We start from the raw sequence: 17,917 nt of genomic DNA, 5'->3' as shown, positions 1-17,917 counted from the left end.
GGAGATGGTATTCTAGCATTCTTAGTTGAAACTTGAAGTATTTAGTACATTTTAAAGAAAATTTCCCATGCATGGGGAATAGCATAAGGCAGTTAGGAAAGAGAGAGTTTGGAAATCCCAGGGAAAATTCTGGGATTTCAAATAGTCCAATTTGATGAAAGAAATGGGTAAGAGGATAATGAAAGATCTGGCTACAAGGGTAGGCTGGGGATATGTTGAGAAAGTTGGATTTCATTTTGTGGTAGACACCAGATTTTTGAGCAGAGAAATAATGCATAATTATGTATGCAATTATGGGTGACAGGAATATTCAAACATCATTCACAGTTCTTAATATACAATTAAAATATATTTTTTTCACTTATAAATTACAGGGAATCTTTAATAAAACATATGTACAATAAATAATTCACACTTAAAAATGTTCATGTGACAGTTTCATGCCTTTTCAACAGAAGAGGCCACAATACCAGGGAAATCAGAAGGCAGTCTCAATAACTCTTCTACTTCTTCTTGCAAAGCCTCTGCTTTCTCATGCAACAGCAACTACAATAAAAAATCAAGACATGAGGCAAAAACACCAATTTCTAGAGAACTGCTAACATTTTACCACCATCTGTTTGACACCTGAATTCTTACATATCACCAAACTAGACATTAAAACTAATAATGAGATTGAAAAATGGCCACTTAAGAACAAGTGATTACAATTAATGAAGCTGAGACATTTAGTTAAAGCCATTTTAGCTGATCACTGCATTTGGTATACCAAAAATAAGGGAGCTTTAATACTCTCAAAGATTTGTTTTATTGAAGACTCAGCCACTTAAAAATTAACTTTTAATCTATAAAATTTAAGACAATTTTGCAAAAATTTAATTAGTTCTTGAAAATGTTATCCTTTATATATGGATTTTACTATTCCTCAAAGTTTAGGATGCTATCTTTTAAAAGCTTATCAGTGTTTCAAAGAAAAGTTTTATTCAAGCTCCTAAAATTAATATGGTTAATTTCAAAAGAAGCATAATGAGCAAAGAAAGTATTACTAAACCCAGTGCATAGTAGATGTCAATGAATATTTGCTGAATAACAATTTCTCCCCTTTCTTTAAAAAAGCCAGAAATAAAATATTTGTATTTGTTGCATCTGGGTTTTGAGTATATTGGTGTGAAATATTTGCACTATTTCTCTTATAACATTTTTATAATAAAAAGGTCAGCAAAATCACACAGAGGAAAAAAACCACTCTCTACCAATTTGATATAAAGCATAGCATTATTTAGCACTATATAAAGGAGTCTAAAATGTAATTAAGATGTATATGTATAACTGACACTTTGTTGTACAGCAGAAATGAATACAACATTGTCAATCAACTATACTCCAATAAAAATTAATTAAGAAAAAGAAATTTCAAATATAAAAAAATATAAAGCAATGAAGTCAAGGAAAAAAAAATGTAATTAGGTAAGCTTTCCAGTAACTGAGGTAATGGTGACCCTGCAAAATGAATCTACCAACACATCCTGTAAGCACTCTACAGATCACAAAGGACAATAAGTAAACCATACAAAACTCACATGTCAACATTACTAGAATACAGAGAACACCACCACCATCAAATGACTTGAAGTGTTCTGTTTATCCCTTAGAGGCCAACTAGTAACCTCTGTTACTAATTCTTTTTTTTTAATTTATTTTATTTTTATTTTTGGCTGTGTTGAGTCTTCATTGCTGACTAATTCTTTATATTAAGCTTTCCTGTTCAAATTACTGTGTGGTTTCTGTTCCTAATGATTAGACCCTGACAGATACAACCAGAAAGTAAGAAAGTACACCAGTAATGATGGGGACAGGCCAAAAAGACACAGGAGCCAGTCTGCAGGGGTTCTTCCTGGCCAACTCTGAGACCATTTGAGTACCAAAATAAGTATGAACCCATCGTTCACTCTGATATAAATAAATGAATTAAAAGATAAATGAGGAAGGAATAGCTTTTCCTCATAGTAAAATGCCAACAAAAAATATAGAGGGAACAATGGAGCTAGAAAATCACCACTTGACAAACATCATAGAAATAACTGAGGCAAAAATCATCAATGAATGCTAAAACAAGTGTGTGAAAGTTTAATGAAGAATAGGATATCTACATAGTCTCAAAGTATCCACTCCGAAAATACTAATAAAAACGGAAAAATAATAATTTTACAGTGGAAAAGCTTGCCAGATGACACTTCCTTAACCAAATGATCAAAGTCATTATCAGTATGTGAAAGTGACATCTCCTGTGGCTCCTGATCTGATGTACTAAGGACACACAACTTTTTTGTGGCATTCCTGCAAAAACCTGTTTAACCTCAGTATAATCCTAACTGTTTTCCTTACTTCCATCCCCTATTTGCAACCTCTAACCCACTCTTCTACTCAAAATCCTGCAAGGAATATCCATTTTACTCTTTCAAGCTTACTGGAAAAGCAGAAGGGATGGTGGGAAGGAGAGCGTGTACCTCAGTCCATAAGATGGAAGCTATAATATTAAGACTGGCTGAGCAATGAGACAGGGGAAGTATGGGTCCTTGGACACACAACTGATTCCTCATATCAGCTGTGAACTGTTTGTGTTTGAACAAATAAACCTTTAACATTTAAAGTCACTTATTTTGGCCATCGTTACCGCAGCTCCATTTGTATCCTTAATAACATATAGTGTAACTCTATAGTCCTGCTCTACTACTTACTGACTAGCTGTGTTTCCTTGGGTAAATCAATTTCTTTAAATCTTATTTATTTATTAATAGATTTAATTAATTAATTTATTTATTTATTTTTGGTTGTGCTGGGTCTTCGTTGCTATGCACGGGCTTTCTCTAGTTGCTGAGAGCGGGCGCTACTCTTTGATGTGGTGCGAAGCCTTCTCATTGCAGTGGCTTCTCTTGTTGCCAAGCACAGGCACTAGGTGTGCAGGCTTCAGTAGTTGTGGCTCGTGGGCTCAGTAGCTGTGGCTCATGGGCTCTAGAGTGTAGGCTCAGTAGTTGTGGCGCACAGGCTTAGATGCTCTGCGGCATGTGGGATCTTCCCGGACCAGGGCTCAAACCCGTGTCCCCTGCATTGGCAGGCAGATTCTTAATGACTGTGCCACCAGGGAAGCCCCAATTTTATTTATTTATTTATTCAAATATTTGCTGAATATCTACTATAGGCTGAATACTGTGCTAGGTGCTACAGAAATGGAAACAACTATAACTTCATCCCTATCAACCCAAAGAACTCCTAATCTAATGGAACAAGTTTTAGTGTCTTCATTTGTAAATTGAATGTAATACCAACTCTGCCCACCTCAGAGGACTGTTGTAAAGATCAATCAAAGCAATATAAACAGTGTGAGCACCATTCAAAAAGTAAGATGGAAATTTACTTTTCAGCCAGTTCTGATCTATATATGACAATAGTATAACGATGAAGTTAAATAAAAAAAAAACTATGAGATTTCAGACCACAAGGATAGAACAATAGTTGAGATCAAGAAGGAAATAATCCCAAACTGTTGTGTTATGGATTTACCCACATGGAGCAGGAGGGTAATGACAAACTGGATTGCATCTAGCAAAGGGTAACCAGTATAGTGAATAGCTTAAAACTAGGTTATTTACTACAGGTGAAAGAAACAGAAAAGAGAAGCCCTTGGAGGCAAGAAGAGCCGTTTTCAAGTATGTGAAAAGCTACCAAATGAACAAAGCAAGAGTTCCACAGGGTAGTACTCTATGATGCCATGGTAGACATTTTTTTTTTTTTTTTTGGCTGTATGCGGGCCTCTCACTGTTGTGGCCTCTCCCGTTGCGGAGCACAGGCTCTGGACGCGCAGGCTCAGTGGCCATGGCTCACGGGCCCAGCCGCTCCGCGGCATGTGGGATCTTCCCGGACCGGGGCACGAACCCGTGTCCCCTGCATCGGCAGGCGGACTCTCAACCACTGCGCCACCTGGGAAGCCCACCATGGTAGACATTTTAACACAGCCTCATTATATTGGGATGCTCTTTGTAACACTAGGGGTCCAAAAATAGAACTACTTAATTTTTGAGGTTGTAGCTTCCTTGTCAGTAAAGGTGTTTAAAGGTGAGAAGACCAGGTGTTGGGGATGCTGAGGAAAGGACTTCTGTGTCAAGAGTAGCGGGAGGCAGAGTTCAGCGAGTTCCAGAGTTCCTTGTACTTCAATGAACTCCTGAAAGCGTCTTTATTTTTTAGGATATCCTTTTCCTCCTTTTAGCAAATCTTGTATCATAACACGTGTATTATTTTTATCCACATATTGTGAGTATAAACTTTTGCATATGTAGTTAAACGTTTTTGCTTTTATATCTAAAGTATAAGGAGATTACACTACAAAATACCATAAAGATTGGGCTTCCCTGGTGGCGCAGTCGTTAAGAATCCACCTGCTAACGCAGGCGACGCGGGTTTGAGCCCTAGTTTGGGAAGATTCCACATGCTGTGGAGTAATTAAGCCTGTGCGCCACAACTACTGAGCCTGCGCTCTAGAGCCCGCAAGCCACAACTACTGAAGCCCACGTGCCTAGAGCCCGTGCTCCACAACAAGAGAAGCCACCGCAATGAGAAGCCTGCGCACCGCAAAGAAGAGTAGCCCCCACTCGCCGCAACTAGAGAAAGCCTGCGCACAGCAACAAAGACCCAACACAGCCAAAAATTAATTAATTAATTAAAAAAATATATATATCATAAAGATTAAAAAATAGTTTGCTTACCTTGGCTGATGAAACAATTTGCTTGGCCTGGCGTCTTGATAAATGATCAATTGTTTTTATCAGCACTTCAGGATTTGCATTAGCTAAGTGCATTAGACTTTTATAACCTGCATTGTATAACTGTCTTGCTCGACCCTGAAAAGTATTACAAAAATCATTAGGATCAGAATTTGGGATAGGAAAAAGTAATTAAGTGTCTTACTGAAGGGAAAAAATTCACTTACAGGGACAGGAATAAACTAAGATTATAAATATGACGAGATAACACATCAGAATCCTGAGGAATTTTAAGAGATGCATTTGGGTGGTTCCAATCTGACTGCAAGATAGCTAGTTTTCTGTGCAGCCTAAGTGAGCTGATGCGTGCTGCAATCAGAAATAAGAAACCCATTAGGGCACTTAGGCTAGGGGCATCCCCAATCAAATGTTTTTGTCCAGTATCCCTAAAGTGTTCTTACCATCTACTCAGGGGACCTCTGAGGTAGGGGTGTGTGTCTGCATTCCCAAACAGAACTCCTCTGATTTAAGAACTGAATAACAGAGGATAAACTGAAATCAAGGGTTGGTCAAAAATAGAAAGCTAAGAAACCAGCTGAGGATACTTTCTCCTCACTCCCTTAGAAAATGTAAATGACCCTCACTGCCACCAAGTCACCACCACCTTCAACAAGCACTGCTTAAACTGACAGAAGGTGATTCTTCACTGGAGTAGAGGAAGGAAGGGATGTTAAGAATGACACATATACTTGGGAAGAGTCACCCCATCCCTACTGTTATTTTTTCCCATGAATGTGATTTTTCATCAGAACTTCTTCCAGATTAACAGGGATTTCTGGGAGACCATGGCAGCAATTAATTAAAAAAAAAAAGATTCCCATGATAAATGAACAATAAGGCTATTGTCACTTACCCTGTGACATGACAGTAAAATCTGATTTTTCTGTTAGTTGAAATCATCTCAGGTGGGAAACTGGGAGGCTACTAACCTCTAAAACTCCAGTCACTTCCATGAGAGGGATTAGCTCTGCCTTTACACAGTAAGTCAACTTCTTGGTAAGTTCTACCAAAAGGGCTCTATAAACCCAGAACTCCTCAAGTTCCTGCAGAACACAAAGAAATATGCAGAATTTAAATCTGGTAAGTTATTTCAAAATCTAGTTTGCATGGTAGAGGGCTCAGAGAGGACTCTCCCTTCCGTAAATTCTGGAAGTTGGGTTAAGCCAGAGATGAACAATGACTCCAAGCAAAATTATTACAAGGAAACATGGCAGAGACTGAGGAATTTGATGGAATGGTTTTAGGATGAGGAAAAAGATTGAAAATTGAAAAATAAACAACTATACCCCAATTAAAAAAGAAAAAAGAAAAAGAAGTCAATAAGAAGAGTTCTATTCATTTTTATCAAAACATCAGCAAGTGATTGCATAGTTTTTCTTTCCCAAATGATTGAAAACAATTCCTACCTCTGGAAATTTATCCTGAAGACAAAATACTGAATATGGAAGGATTCAAATACAAGATGATGCTCAGTGCAGCAATATTTAAAATAGTATTAGAAACCATGAGTTGGTAATTCTTAAAGCTGGGTGGGTAAATGGGTATTCATTACATTACCTTGTCTTTTTTAATATAGGGTTGAAATTTTCTGTAATAGTAGTTTTTTTTTTTAAGTTTCCTTTCTAACCTTTGGGTATCACTGTGAGCATTTGTGATGCATGCAACAACATTAGCTATCTACTTTGTGACCGACTACTTTCCTACTATTAGGAAAGTAGTCAATGCACTAGTATGGCAGCAAAAAAAGAAGAAAAGAAAACCTTGAATAGAACTACTGAATCAATCAATCCTAAACTGCCTTAGCTCTGACTTTCCTGCTACATAAGATATTCATTTTTCCTTACTGCTTAAATTTCTATGGAATTTTTCTGTTATTGCAGTTAAAAGTACCTTAACTAATATGATCGGTGTACTATTTTATTCCACTTACATAACTTTTTTTTTTGTTGTTGTTTTTATTTATTTATTTAATTTATTTATTTTTGGCTGTGTTGGGTCTTTGTTGCTACACGTGGGTTTTCTCTAGTTGCAGCGAGCGGGGGCTACTCTTCACTACAGTACATGGGCTTTTCAGTGTGGTGGCTTCTACTGTTGCAGAGCACGGGCTCTAGGTGCAGGGGCTTCAGTAGTTGCAGCACGCAGGCTCAGGAGTTGTGGCTTGTGGGCTCTAGAGCACAGGCTCAGTAGTTGTGGTGCACAGGCTTAGTTGCTCCACGGCATGTGGGATCTTCCCAGACCAGGGATTGAACCCATGTCCCCTGCATTGGCAGGCAGATTCTCAACCACTGAGCCACCAGGGAAGTCCTACATAACTTTTTATAAAGAAAGAAATGCTTTAAAATATTGAAAATACATTCATGAGAGTTGTCGGGTAGACTGACCCTAGGATCAACCATCATATTATAGTTGCTTTTGAAGTTCAACCTATAGATTCTTTCACTTGAACAATTCTGTAAGGCTCACATCCTTATAGTTCTAAGTAAAACAAAGGGATAGAATTATCAGGGAACACCTTTTTTAAATATGAAGAACAAACACAGTAAACATAAGAAAATACATTTTAAAGGCCAGCTTCTCCTTATTATCCATAATGTTTGTGTACTGATTAGCTACCATGTAGTTAGGGAATATAAGCTAAAATTTAAAAATCAGCATAAATAAAAGTTATTTAAAAGGTAAATTTGCTAAAATAATTATCATTCAATCCAAAGCCAAGTAGTTTTGGATTATTTACTCCATTAGCATATATGATAGAACTAATTGCCCTATACACACACAGAATATGGAGGCTTAAGATAGGGCAAATGAAGTAGATTTTAAGTTTAAAAGTAGAATTCATTGTGGAAAAAATTAAAAAAAAAAAGTACAGAAAAAAAAAGTACAGAAACAAATATTACTATGCCACCCCAAAATAATAAATTTCAATGCAGCAAAAATGGCTTATCTTATAAACTCATTAAAAAACTGTTTGGGTAGAAAACTCTGGTAAGCTTTGTTGTGTTATTTAAGGAAATTCTGAAAGCTTCTTTTAGTAAAGTCTTAAATAAATCGATCTCAAATGCATATGGCCAAAATTAAGTTTTCTTCTTTATGTTATAAAACACACATTTGATGTAGAAACTGAAGTAGCTGCTTGACACTGGAAGCACAAATGGGAAACTACTGTGGTAATCAAAAGAACATGGTAGTGAGTAGTCAGGTATCTGCTGGATATTGGTAACATACCAATCAAACACTTTACACAGTTACCACTCAGGAGAAAGACACTCACACAGAATCTACATCAATGGAGAAAAGTTATTTTAAGAGTTGATTCCAGGGACTTCCCTGGTGGTCCAGTGGTTGGGAATCCACCTTTCAATGCAGGCAACGTGGGTCTGACCCCTGACTGAAGAACTAAGATCCCACATGCCACAGGGCAATTAAGCCCTCATGCCACAACTACTGAGCCCTCATGCCACAACTAGAGAGAAGCCTGTGTGCCACAATAAAGAGCCCACATACTGAAATGAAAGATCCCTCATGGTGCAACTAAGACCCAATGCAACCAAAAATAAAGAAAGAAAAGAAAAAACAAAAACAACAAAAAGCAAGAGTAGGGAAAAAAAGAGTTGATTCCAAATACTTGAAACTATTAATGATAGCTCTAAAAGTAGGGATAACTGAGGACTTTCTACTTGTTCATTATGTTTTAGTTGATTCTGTCATTCTGTAATACCTTTATTACATGCATGTACATAGTATTTTTGTAAGTGGCTAAAAACAAAGATATATTTTAAACAAATTTTGAGTGCTTTGTAATAACAGAAGAAACAAGAGAACATACTGACTAACTGGTTTTTGAGTTCAGTAACAGTTAAAACAGAAGATGCACACAGCATATATCATCTACTTAATGGAATTACCTCACAGAAGTGTAACACACAAGAGGAGAATGCGGCAGCTCCAGAGAGAAGGTTTTGTATATATCCTCGAGGCATACTGAATTTTTCAGACACACTCCAAATGTTGGTCTCTTTGAGCAAGGTATAAAGAACAAAAGACAGGTATAGTCTGTTGACAATATTCTTGTCCACCTTCTAGAAAGACACAAGTAAGTTTATGTACTGGACCTGCTAAAAAATGTACATTACATTCAAAATGGACAAAAGGTAAAGCGTATGAAGTTGTACCACAGGAGAGCAAGGATAGAATGGTTCCACAGAAATAAATCTTAAGTTCTAACAAATGTACTTTAGATTAGTTCAAATTACCGCTTTTCCGAGTGTAAAAAAAGAGATAGGCCAAATTGTTCCCAATTTAAAGTTCCTTCTATAGGGAGTGTAGTGAGTTGAACTGTTCCCCAAAAAAGATATGCTCAAGTCTTAACCCCTGGTACCTTTGAATGTGACCTTGTTTGGAAATAGGATCTCTGCAGATGTAATTAGTTAAGGATCTTGAGATGAAATCATCCTGGATATGCAGGGGGCCCTTAAGGGCCCATTATTCAATGACTGTCATCCCTTACAAGAGAGACGACACAGAATGACACAGAGCAGGCAATGTGAAAATGGAGGCAGACTTTGGAGGGATGCATCTACAAGGATTGCCTGCAACCACCAAAAGGTAGGAGAGAGGCAAGATGGTTTCTTCCTCAGAGCCTCCAGAAGGAACAGCCCTGCCAGCATCTTGATTTCAGATCTCTGGCCTCCTGAACTGTGCCAGAATACATTTCTGTTGTTTTAAGACACCTGGTTTGTGCTAATTTGTTATGGTAGCCTTAGGAAAGAATACAGGAAGGAAGGGAATTGGGGAAACCTTTACATTTACTGTAGTATTTATAGGTGGTATATATATGTGTGACTGTGATTATAAATTAGACAAACGCATTTGTTTAGATAAATATGTTAATAAGTCTACAAAGTAAACACTAGATTCTATGATTTCCACATGGTCATGGTAAATAATTAATGCTTCCAAAGTTAAAACACTGAAAGAAAAATGCTTCCTGTAGTTGACTATTTCTATTCTGTTATGTGCTTTTGCCTGTGGTGCCTAGTGATTATTTTTTGGGTAAAGCATTTCATAGCTAATATTAAGCTAACTCAGAAACTGAGTAACTCATGCTTAAAATCAGAGGAAAAAAAAGATGAATTTTAAAGAGAAAAAGTAGGTTTAAAATATAAAATTATATCCTTTACTATAGTAAAAGAATGTTTAAGATGAGAACTTAGGGTGGCACACTGAAGGATATAAGAATTACAGATTCTGCATGTTGTACTGGATCACCCTTTTAAAAAGTATTAAGCTGAAAAAGCATGATAGCCGAAAAACAAGTAGGAAAAGATTACCTTTTAATTTCCCAATTTTAGTGCATCTTCATTATTAACTATAAATTGAGTCAATGTAGATTTTGCTTAGAATGTATTTTCTAAGCCAAGAAAAATGATGTAATTATATTACATGGCAAGATAAGCCACATCATGCCAATTTCAAGATTTTTACAAAAAATGTTTAAAGGTCTTTTTCAATGTGAAGACATCAATTAGATTCTAAGTAAACATCACGTTCTGCAGAAGTTTCTTAAAAAGATACTTCTAAAGCACTGAACTAGTAACTAACCCATTTGTAATTAAGACAAATCCATGACCATACTATTTAAAATATTTAATTATCAATTGAACAAACATTTATTGACTATATTTCATAAAGTGTAACAAAAATAAGTTTTGATTCAAGTTTTAAAAGATACATTATTCTAATAAGGTTTTATAAATGTTTATTATTTGGTAATGAGTTGCAAACTAATATGATTTTGTTTTTATTTTATATTTTAGAGTTTGATACAAAAGGCTTGTTTTAAGAAATATCTTTAGTCAACATTTTGAAGGCCTAAACAACATAGCCATTTCTGAGGTAAAAGACCCAATTTAAATATTGACAACATGAATACTGAAGTGATATATATTTATAATTTTATGTTACATCAATACAGGGGACAGCTGCACAATTCAATTCAAATGTAAGTAAACACCACCTTCCATTTTTCAAAATGAAATCAGTAAAATCTATATAAATTTAAAAGATATAGGGGAAATGGTAGGTAAGATAATTAGGTTTCAAGGAAGATTAGATTACCAAAGAAAATGAAAAATGTAAAAAAGAGTATTATGAGGTGGAAGATTATATGAACTTAAGGATTTTGAATGCATGTTTGCCACAGAATTATTTCCACTTCTCTTAAGGTTAGTGTGTACATTCAACACTTGCTTCATGTTTGTTGACTGAACTTTAAAACACAAAAATATAAGATATCACACAAGAGTATTGGCTTTTCCACTTCAACCTTCTAAAATGCTTTATGTACTTCAAGTACATTGGGAGTTCTTTGGGACAACAGCAACAACAAAAACAAAAATCCCAAACTCGTCCTATCTTAGAATCCCTGATACCAAGTAGAATGCTTAATAAATAGTTTCTAGAAGATTTTTTCCCCCTTTAACTGAACTTATTTCAGGATTCCATAATACTGTGAAAACATTTTACAAATATTTTACAATTTATATAATTTAAGACATAAGTAGCCTAAGAAAAATAGATAAAATAAGGTTTACCTTTTCCTATGATAAAGACTTACATGTGCATGACTATTTTAGAAATACAAAGGTACACAAAAAAAGGGCCATCACACCACCCAGAAATAAATACTGTTTAAAAAAAAAATACCTAAATTTCTGGTCCTCAGATGTTTTAAATAGTAAAATGGGAATTATATTAAAGAGAAAAAAAGTGAACCAAAAGGATCAAGTCAACAAAGGAGATGATACAACAGCATTAATTTTGTTTTATGAACTTAAGTTATTTAGGAAGGGAAAAAAGACTATGGTACCTTCCTGATAGCTTGACCTGATGCCTTCTTCCCAATAAAGTTCTCAGAGACTCCAACCAGAACAGCCACATTTTGTTCTGCTGGGCTGAGCTGGCTGAACTACAGAGAAAAAGAGTATAAATATATAGAAAAATTAAACTGTAACTTTAAAAAGTCTGCCATTAATCAAATCCAGTAGTCATATCACACTTTCATTATTATAAAAGATATGAAAAAAACCCACATATTTTGTTTACAAATATTGCAAGCTTAAAAGATATAGTATTAAAATATTTGGGTTGGCCAGAAAGTTCGTTCGGGTTTTCCCGTAAGCTGTTACAGAAAAACCTGAACGAACTTTTGGGCCAACCCAATATAACAAACTTTAGTAGAATGACTTAAAGACACAGCCACAAATACTGTGACCATGGACTATGATTTCCATGGACTACAGGCTCATGTTTAATATGGGAGATGTCTGTGGGAAGAGGGAAAGCTTTTGAAAGTAACCGCATTGTATAATACCACTTAGAAAAACTTAGAGTAACAATTTTAAAAAACGACATTAAAAAGAAAGTTAATTTCCTGCAATTAAAAGCTGCGTATTGCTTCTGCCTAATATGTGTTCATGCATCTAGCCTGTTCACAGTAAAATCATAATAGACTGTACTCTACCACTTGGTTTTGTAACAAGTATGGCCAGTTCCACCTTGCTACTGTTGATAAAGATGATATTCCTTCTCAAGTATTAATATCACCGGGTTTGGTGTGACATAATGTGACATCATGTGTGACTGTAATAGAGCTTTCATGTAATTAAACTATCAATCATCAGGGATGGCTTTCATGGTTTTCTTTATATTCCAGGCATTATAAAATGTAGTGGTCACCAAATCATACGAGTAAACTACCTTTCGGGAAATGGGACCAGGGATGATCTTTTTTCTTTTCTGCACCTTTCTTTATTTTTTTGATAATGAACATGTTTATATTTAACAGAAAATATTTAAGTGAAACAAACAAAAAATGCTATTGCCATATTATTACTTTAAAAACTCAGAGACAAAGGGCCCAATTTCAAATACATTTTAATAAAGAAAAAATGTGGATAATCACTTGACAAAAATCAAATCCTGATTCATTATTGTAGCCTGTATTGCAGAATCTTATTGTCTCACCTGCCTGAAGTATATCATCCAATCAGGGTGACACTGAGAAGCCATATCATAGGGAGTTGTTAGGTAAATTAGATGAAGAAGGCTTTCAAGCACAAGTCCTTCAAGACCTTTCTTCAAGTCTCTGTAGAGACTGTCACAATAAGCCAAATCTATAGTTCCTAAAAGAAAGACACAAATAGTTCATCTTTCATAATCACCAAAGGGGGAAAGAGGTGACTTTAAAGTAAGTCTAGTTTAGGAGTTAACTACAAGTCTTTAAAATCTCTTACTATGTAACTTAAAACAACTATTTTGGAGGTCATTTTGATAGTATCCATCAGCATTTAGTAAGTACATACCATCTGACCCAACCCCTCTATTCTTGGGAATCTAACCCAGAGAAACATTTCCACACATATCCAAAAATGCATGAGCAGAGATGCCCAAGCAGCCTTGTTTATAATGGAGAAAAATCAGGAACACAGTAAATGTCCATCAGTAGGGAGTGGTGAAATAAATTATGGTATCCATACTATGGATGACTATTGTAGTAAAAGAAAAATGAGGTAGATTTAAAGGGATTAACATGTGAAGATGCTCATGATATTTTATAAGTGAGAAAAGCAAGCTCTGTGTGTGTATGTGTGTATATACATATATATATGTATACACACATATACACGTACACACAAAAATGTTTGGAAGGGTATATGTATCAAATTGTTATGAAATTTACAGATAATGTCTGCAAAAATGTATACCAAATTGTTATTCTTGGTAAGATATTATGATTTTATGACTGCTGAGGGAGGGGAGCACGAAGGAGGGATGACCACCCTTTTCTCCATATATCTCTACAGTATTCTAAATTACTTGTTTCAAAACACTTTTCAACTTTTTAAAGTTGAAGTAGTCCAACAGTTTGTAAGATAAGATTAATATTATTAATATGAAATTACAAACCCAACTTAACATTACACAATAATTTCTATTTTTTCCAATGCATTTCCTCAGATTAGTAATGAGATTTAGGTAAACTCTTACCCTTAAAAGAAGCTCGTCCCAACTTTGTAATGTGAAAACTACATTGCAACTCTTCTTCCGACCCATGAATAGTGTCTTTTTGTAGAAGTCCTTTTTCTGTCAAAATAGTATCGTTTTGTAGGAGTCCTTTTTCTGTCAAGTATCTAAGTGATTCGACAGTTATTTCCCAGAGACTTCTTTCTTTCAACAAAATCTTCTGCTGAACACCAAAAAATGTACCACTCATAAAGTGATATATGTCACTGAGATTTGTTGCAATCTGAAACAATTCAGGACATCATTAGAGCATCTTCCCTAATTCAAGGCAACATTTTGAATGAATAATTAATCAGGATGATGACTCATTTCCATACCGCAAAGCTATTTAAATAAAAAACTATTTTTTAGCTACCATGTAATTAGGGAATATAAGCTAAAATTTAAAAATCAGCATAAATAAAAGTTATTTAAAAGGTAAATTTGCTAAAATAATTAGGAAAGGAAGCAATAATTAGCAAAGGAAGGCAATCATAAGTAATACTTAACTCACCACTTGGTATTCAGATGTAGAGCTGTCTCTGAATTAGAATAATTTATATTAGCCAATTTCAATGAAATCAGCAAGTTATACTAAAATATAGTCAGTCAATAAGCATATTTTTCTCTCTCACAACTCTGACGATATTTCAACTGGAAAACTTAACTAGTAATTTCATATTAAACAATTATAAGCGATAACAGAAAATAAAATGGAGCACAGACATTTCCTATTGTTTCTCCTTTTAATAAAAATCATTCTTAATATAGTATTCATTCAGGCCAAATTGTACTTTTAAGATACTCAGTTTGTAGATTATCAACATACTTAGTTTCTATATTGTTTTTTGGTTGGCCGATTACAGTTAACCGTGGGTGTAAACAAACAAACAAAACCCTTTACCTGATCCTTCTGGCGACGCACAGGTTACCTTTCTAGCCCTCTGTGAAAACTTTTAGACATAGTGGTTTAAACCCACTGGTATAGCCTCTGCTTCTGGCTTCTCAAAGCTGGGTTCTTCACTGTTGCCCCAACCTGCAAGCTCAGCCATGACCAACTCCAAAGTCAACCCATTCATTAATTCAAGTGTTTACCAAGTGCCAACCACATGCCAGGCACTCTGCTAGTCACTGGGATTCAGTGATAAATAAGAATAAATGTGGATCCTGCTGTCACAGGGCTTACATTCCACTGGGGTAAAGTTATTAGCCAAATAATGGCACTAACAAGAATACGACTACAAACTGATAGGTGCTATTAAAGGAAAGAATGTGTTTCTACAAAGCATACAATAGACTGACTGGACTCAGTGGCAAAGGAAGGCTTCCCTGAGGAAGTGGTGGTGAAGTGAAAGTCTGACCGTTAAGCGGGAGTGGGTGAGGGTGAAACTGGAGACGGGGAGGTAAGAAGGGCGAGTCCCAGGCTTACGGAACACTGCAGTAGGAGCAAGTATAGAATGTTTGAGAAATGTAATAGAAGGCCAGTATGTCTGGAGTACACAGTATACGAAGGCTGGTGAGAGATGAGGATGAAGAGACAGGCAGAGGCCAAATCTACCACAGCAGACCATGGTAAGGAATTTGGGCTCAATCCTAACAGCAACGGGAAACAACCAGTGACAAATTTTAAGCAGAAGGGGGTGACACATTCGGATTTTATATTTTGTGAAGATCAGTCTATTGAAAAATAACTTGGAGGGGATGTGGGAAGGCAGGGCAGACAGAGTGAATGCAAAGAGACCAACTGGGAGACCATTAGAGTGATCCAGGCAAGACTGCAGTAGTATGCACCAGAGTGTGCAAGCAGCCTATGTAACCTACCTTTTTGCCTTGGATTCTTTTTTTGTGAAAGCACAGTTATTTTACTTTATTCAAAGGTATGCAAAGATCAGAGATAAAACATATAAAGTGTCTAGCAGAGCATCTGAAACATAGTTGTGAGAAACAATAATTGGAGTCTCCCTGTATCCCATGGCCCAACAACTGTTATGATCTCTTATTAATTCCTGGAGTTTCCATCTCTTCCACCAAACCCTGGACCTAGTCTCTCCAGGGATGCCCACCTCTACCTCCTGCCTCCTGACCTCACACTGCCCTTCTTGCCTCTCACCCCTATCCCACCTGGTTGTTCCTGTCCAGATGACTTGACTTCTGCTTCAGTTCTAACTCTAAAGATTTTCCCACTTCTCTACCCGGTCTGTAATTCCGGCCTCCTTCCACAACTAGAGCCCTGTTGTGAAGCCCTACCCCAAGGAGTAGGAGGAACCCTGATGGCCTGTCCTCCTCAGGACGGGGCCCCGTAGTCTCCTATGGGCAGGCTTGAAACAACAGCTGCCTATAGGCTAATCTCCTGAGCTGACTCTGCCTGGACTTCTTGCTGCTGTACTTCAATTGTTAAAACAGAATACAACGGTTGCATTGCCAGGCCCATAAAACCAGACCTTTGTGGCCAAGTCAGTTCCCCCAGGATTCCCGTACCTGAGTGCACTGGTCTCTGTGCACAGGGAGTGCACTGAAGTCCCAATTCCCTCCTAATTCCATTGCCTTTTGTGGAGTCCTCACTCATGACATACTCATTATTTGTCAGATGTATAAATATTTTCCTCCGCCTTTTCATTTGTTAAGCAGGGTCTTTTGAAGAGAATTTTAAAATAATGATGAAGCCTATTAAATTGATTTTTTTCTTTCATGGTTTACGGTTTTTGTTTCCCACATAAGAAATCTCTGCCTACCCCAAGGTAACAAAAATTTTTTCCTAGATTTTCTTCTAGAAGTTTTATTTTAGCTTTTAGGTCTAGGTCTATGATCCATTTTGAGTTAATTTTTTTGGACAGTGTGAGGTAAGATGTGGGGTTAATTTGTCTGTGGTTGTTCCATATTGGTATCTACTTGTTTCAGCACCATTTATTGAAAAAAAAAATCCTTTCTCCATTTAAATACCTTGGTACCTTTGTTGAAAATGAATTGATCATATATGGGTCTAATTCTGGACTTACTGATCTATTGGTCTATATGTCAATCTTTGCACCAATATCACACTGTCTTTATTATTGAAGCTTTACAGTAAGTCTTGAAGTCAAGTTCTTTTACAAAACTATATTTGGCTATTCTATTCCTTTGCATTTCCAAATAAATTCTAGTATCAGTGTGAAATTTCTACAAAAAAACCTGTTGAGATTTTGATTGGGATTGCACTGAATTTATAGGCCAATTTGGGAAGAAGTAACATCTGAACAAAAGTGAGTGTTCCAATTCATGAACATGCTATCTCTCTCCATTTATTTAGGCCTTCTTTAATTTCTCTCAGCAATGTTTTATAGTTTTCAGTGTATAGGTCTGACACATATTAGTTAAATTTATCCCTGTTTCATGTTTTTTTTGAATTTACTGTAAATGGAATTGTTTTTCCAATTATTTGCAGTGAGTATATAGAAATATAATTGAGTTTTGTACATTGACCTTGTATCCTGTGACACCACTAATTACACTCTAGTTTTTTTGTACATTCCTTTAGATTTTTCTTGAACTCAATGCCATCAGCAAATAAGGTAGTTTTACCCTTCCTTTCTAAACTGTTTGCTTTATTTTTTCTTCCTGTCTTATTGTATTGGCTACAAGTTCTGATATATGTTGATTAGTAGGGTGAGAGCAGATTTCTTTTCCTGATCTTAGGGGAAAAAACATTTAGTTTTTCACCACTAAGTGTGATGTTACCTGTAGTTTCTTTTTTAAAAAAAATAAACAACCTTTATCAGATTGAGGAAGTTCTTCTCTACTCCTAGTATGTTGAGTTTTTATCATGAACGTTGCATTCTGTCAAATGGATAATTATCAATACACTGATGAACTTTGAATGTTAAACCAACTTTGCATTATTGGAATAAATTCTGATTGATCATGGTATATTGTTCTAATAATGTATTGTTGTATTACTAGTACTTTGATATGGGTTTTTTTTTTTTTTTTTTTTTTTTTTTTATGGGGGGGGCCTCTCACTGTTGTGGCCTCTCCCTTTGCGGAGCACAGGCTCCGGACGC

General features: G+C 35.9%; 1 protein-coding gene across 1 annotated transcript in view; it reads right to left on the bottom strand.

Annotated features, from left to right (window-relative positions):
- Positions 1-438: 438 nt before the first annotated feature.
- The window catches only part of HELQ (helicase, POLQ like), a 40,215-nt gene continuing 22,736 nt past the window's right edge, over positions 439-17,917 (bottom strand). The window contains 7 exon segments of the mRNA XM_007447527.1: positions 439-546; positions 4,761-4,895; positions 5,747-5,860; positions 8,723-8,896; positions 11,686-11,784; positions 12,843-13,000; positions 13,866-14,124. Of these exon segments, the coding sequence (XP_007447589.1) occupies positions 439-546; positions 4,761-4,895; positions 5,747-5,860; positions 8,723-8,896; positions 11,686-11,784; positions 12,843-13,000; positions 13,866-14,124 (1,047 nt within the window).

Source organism: Lipotes vexillifer, unplaced genomic scaffold, assembly GCF_000442215.2.
Source record: "Lipotes vexillifer unplaced genomic scaffold, Lipotes_vexillifer_v1.1 scaffold272, whole genome shotgun sequence".
NCBI classification, from domain to species: Eukaryota; Metazoa; Chordata; class Mammalia; order Artiodactyla; family Lipotidae; genus Lipotes; species Lipotes vexillifer.
Note: the sequence above shows the minus strand (reverse complement) of the source record. Positions and strands in the feature narration are given on the sequence as shown.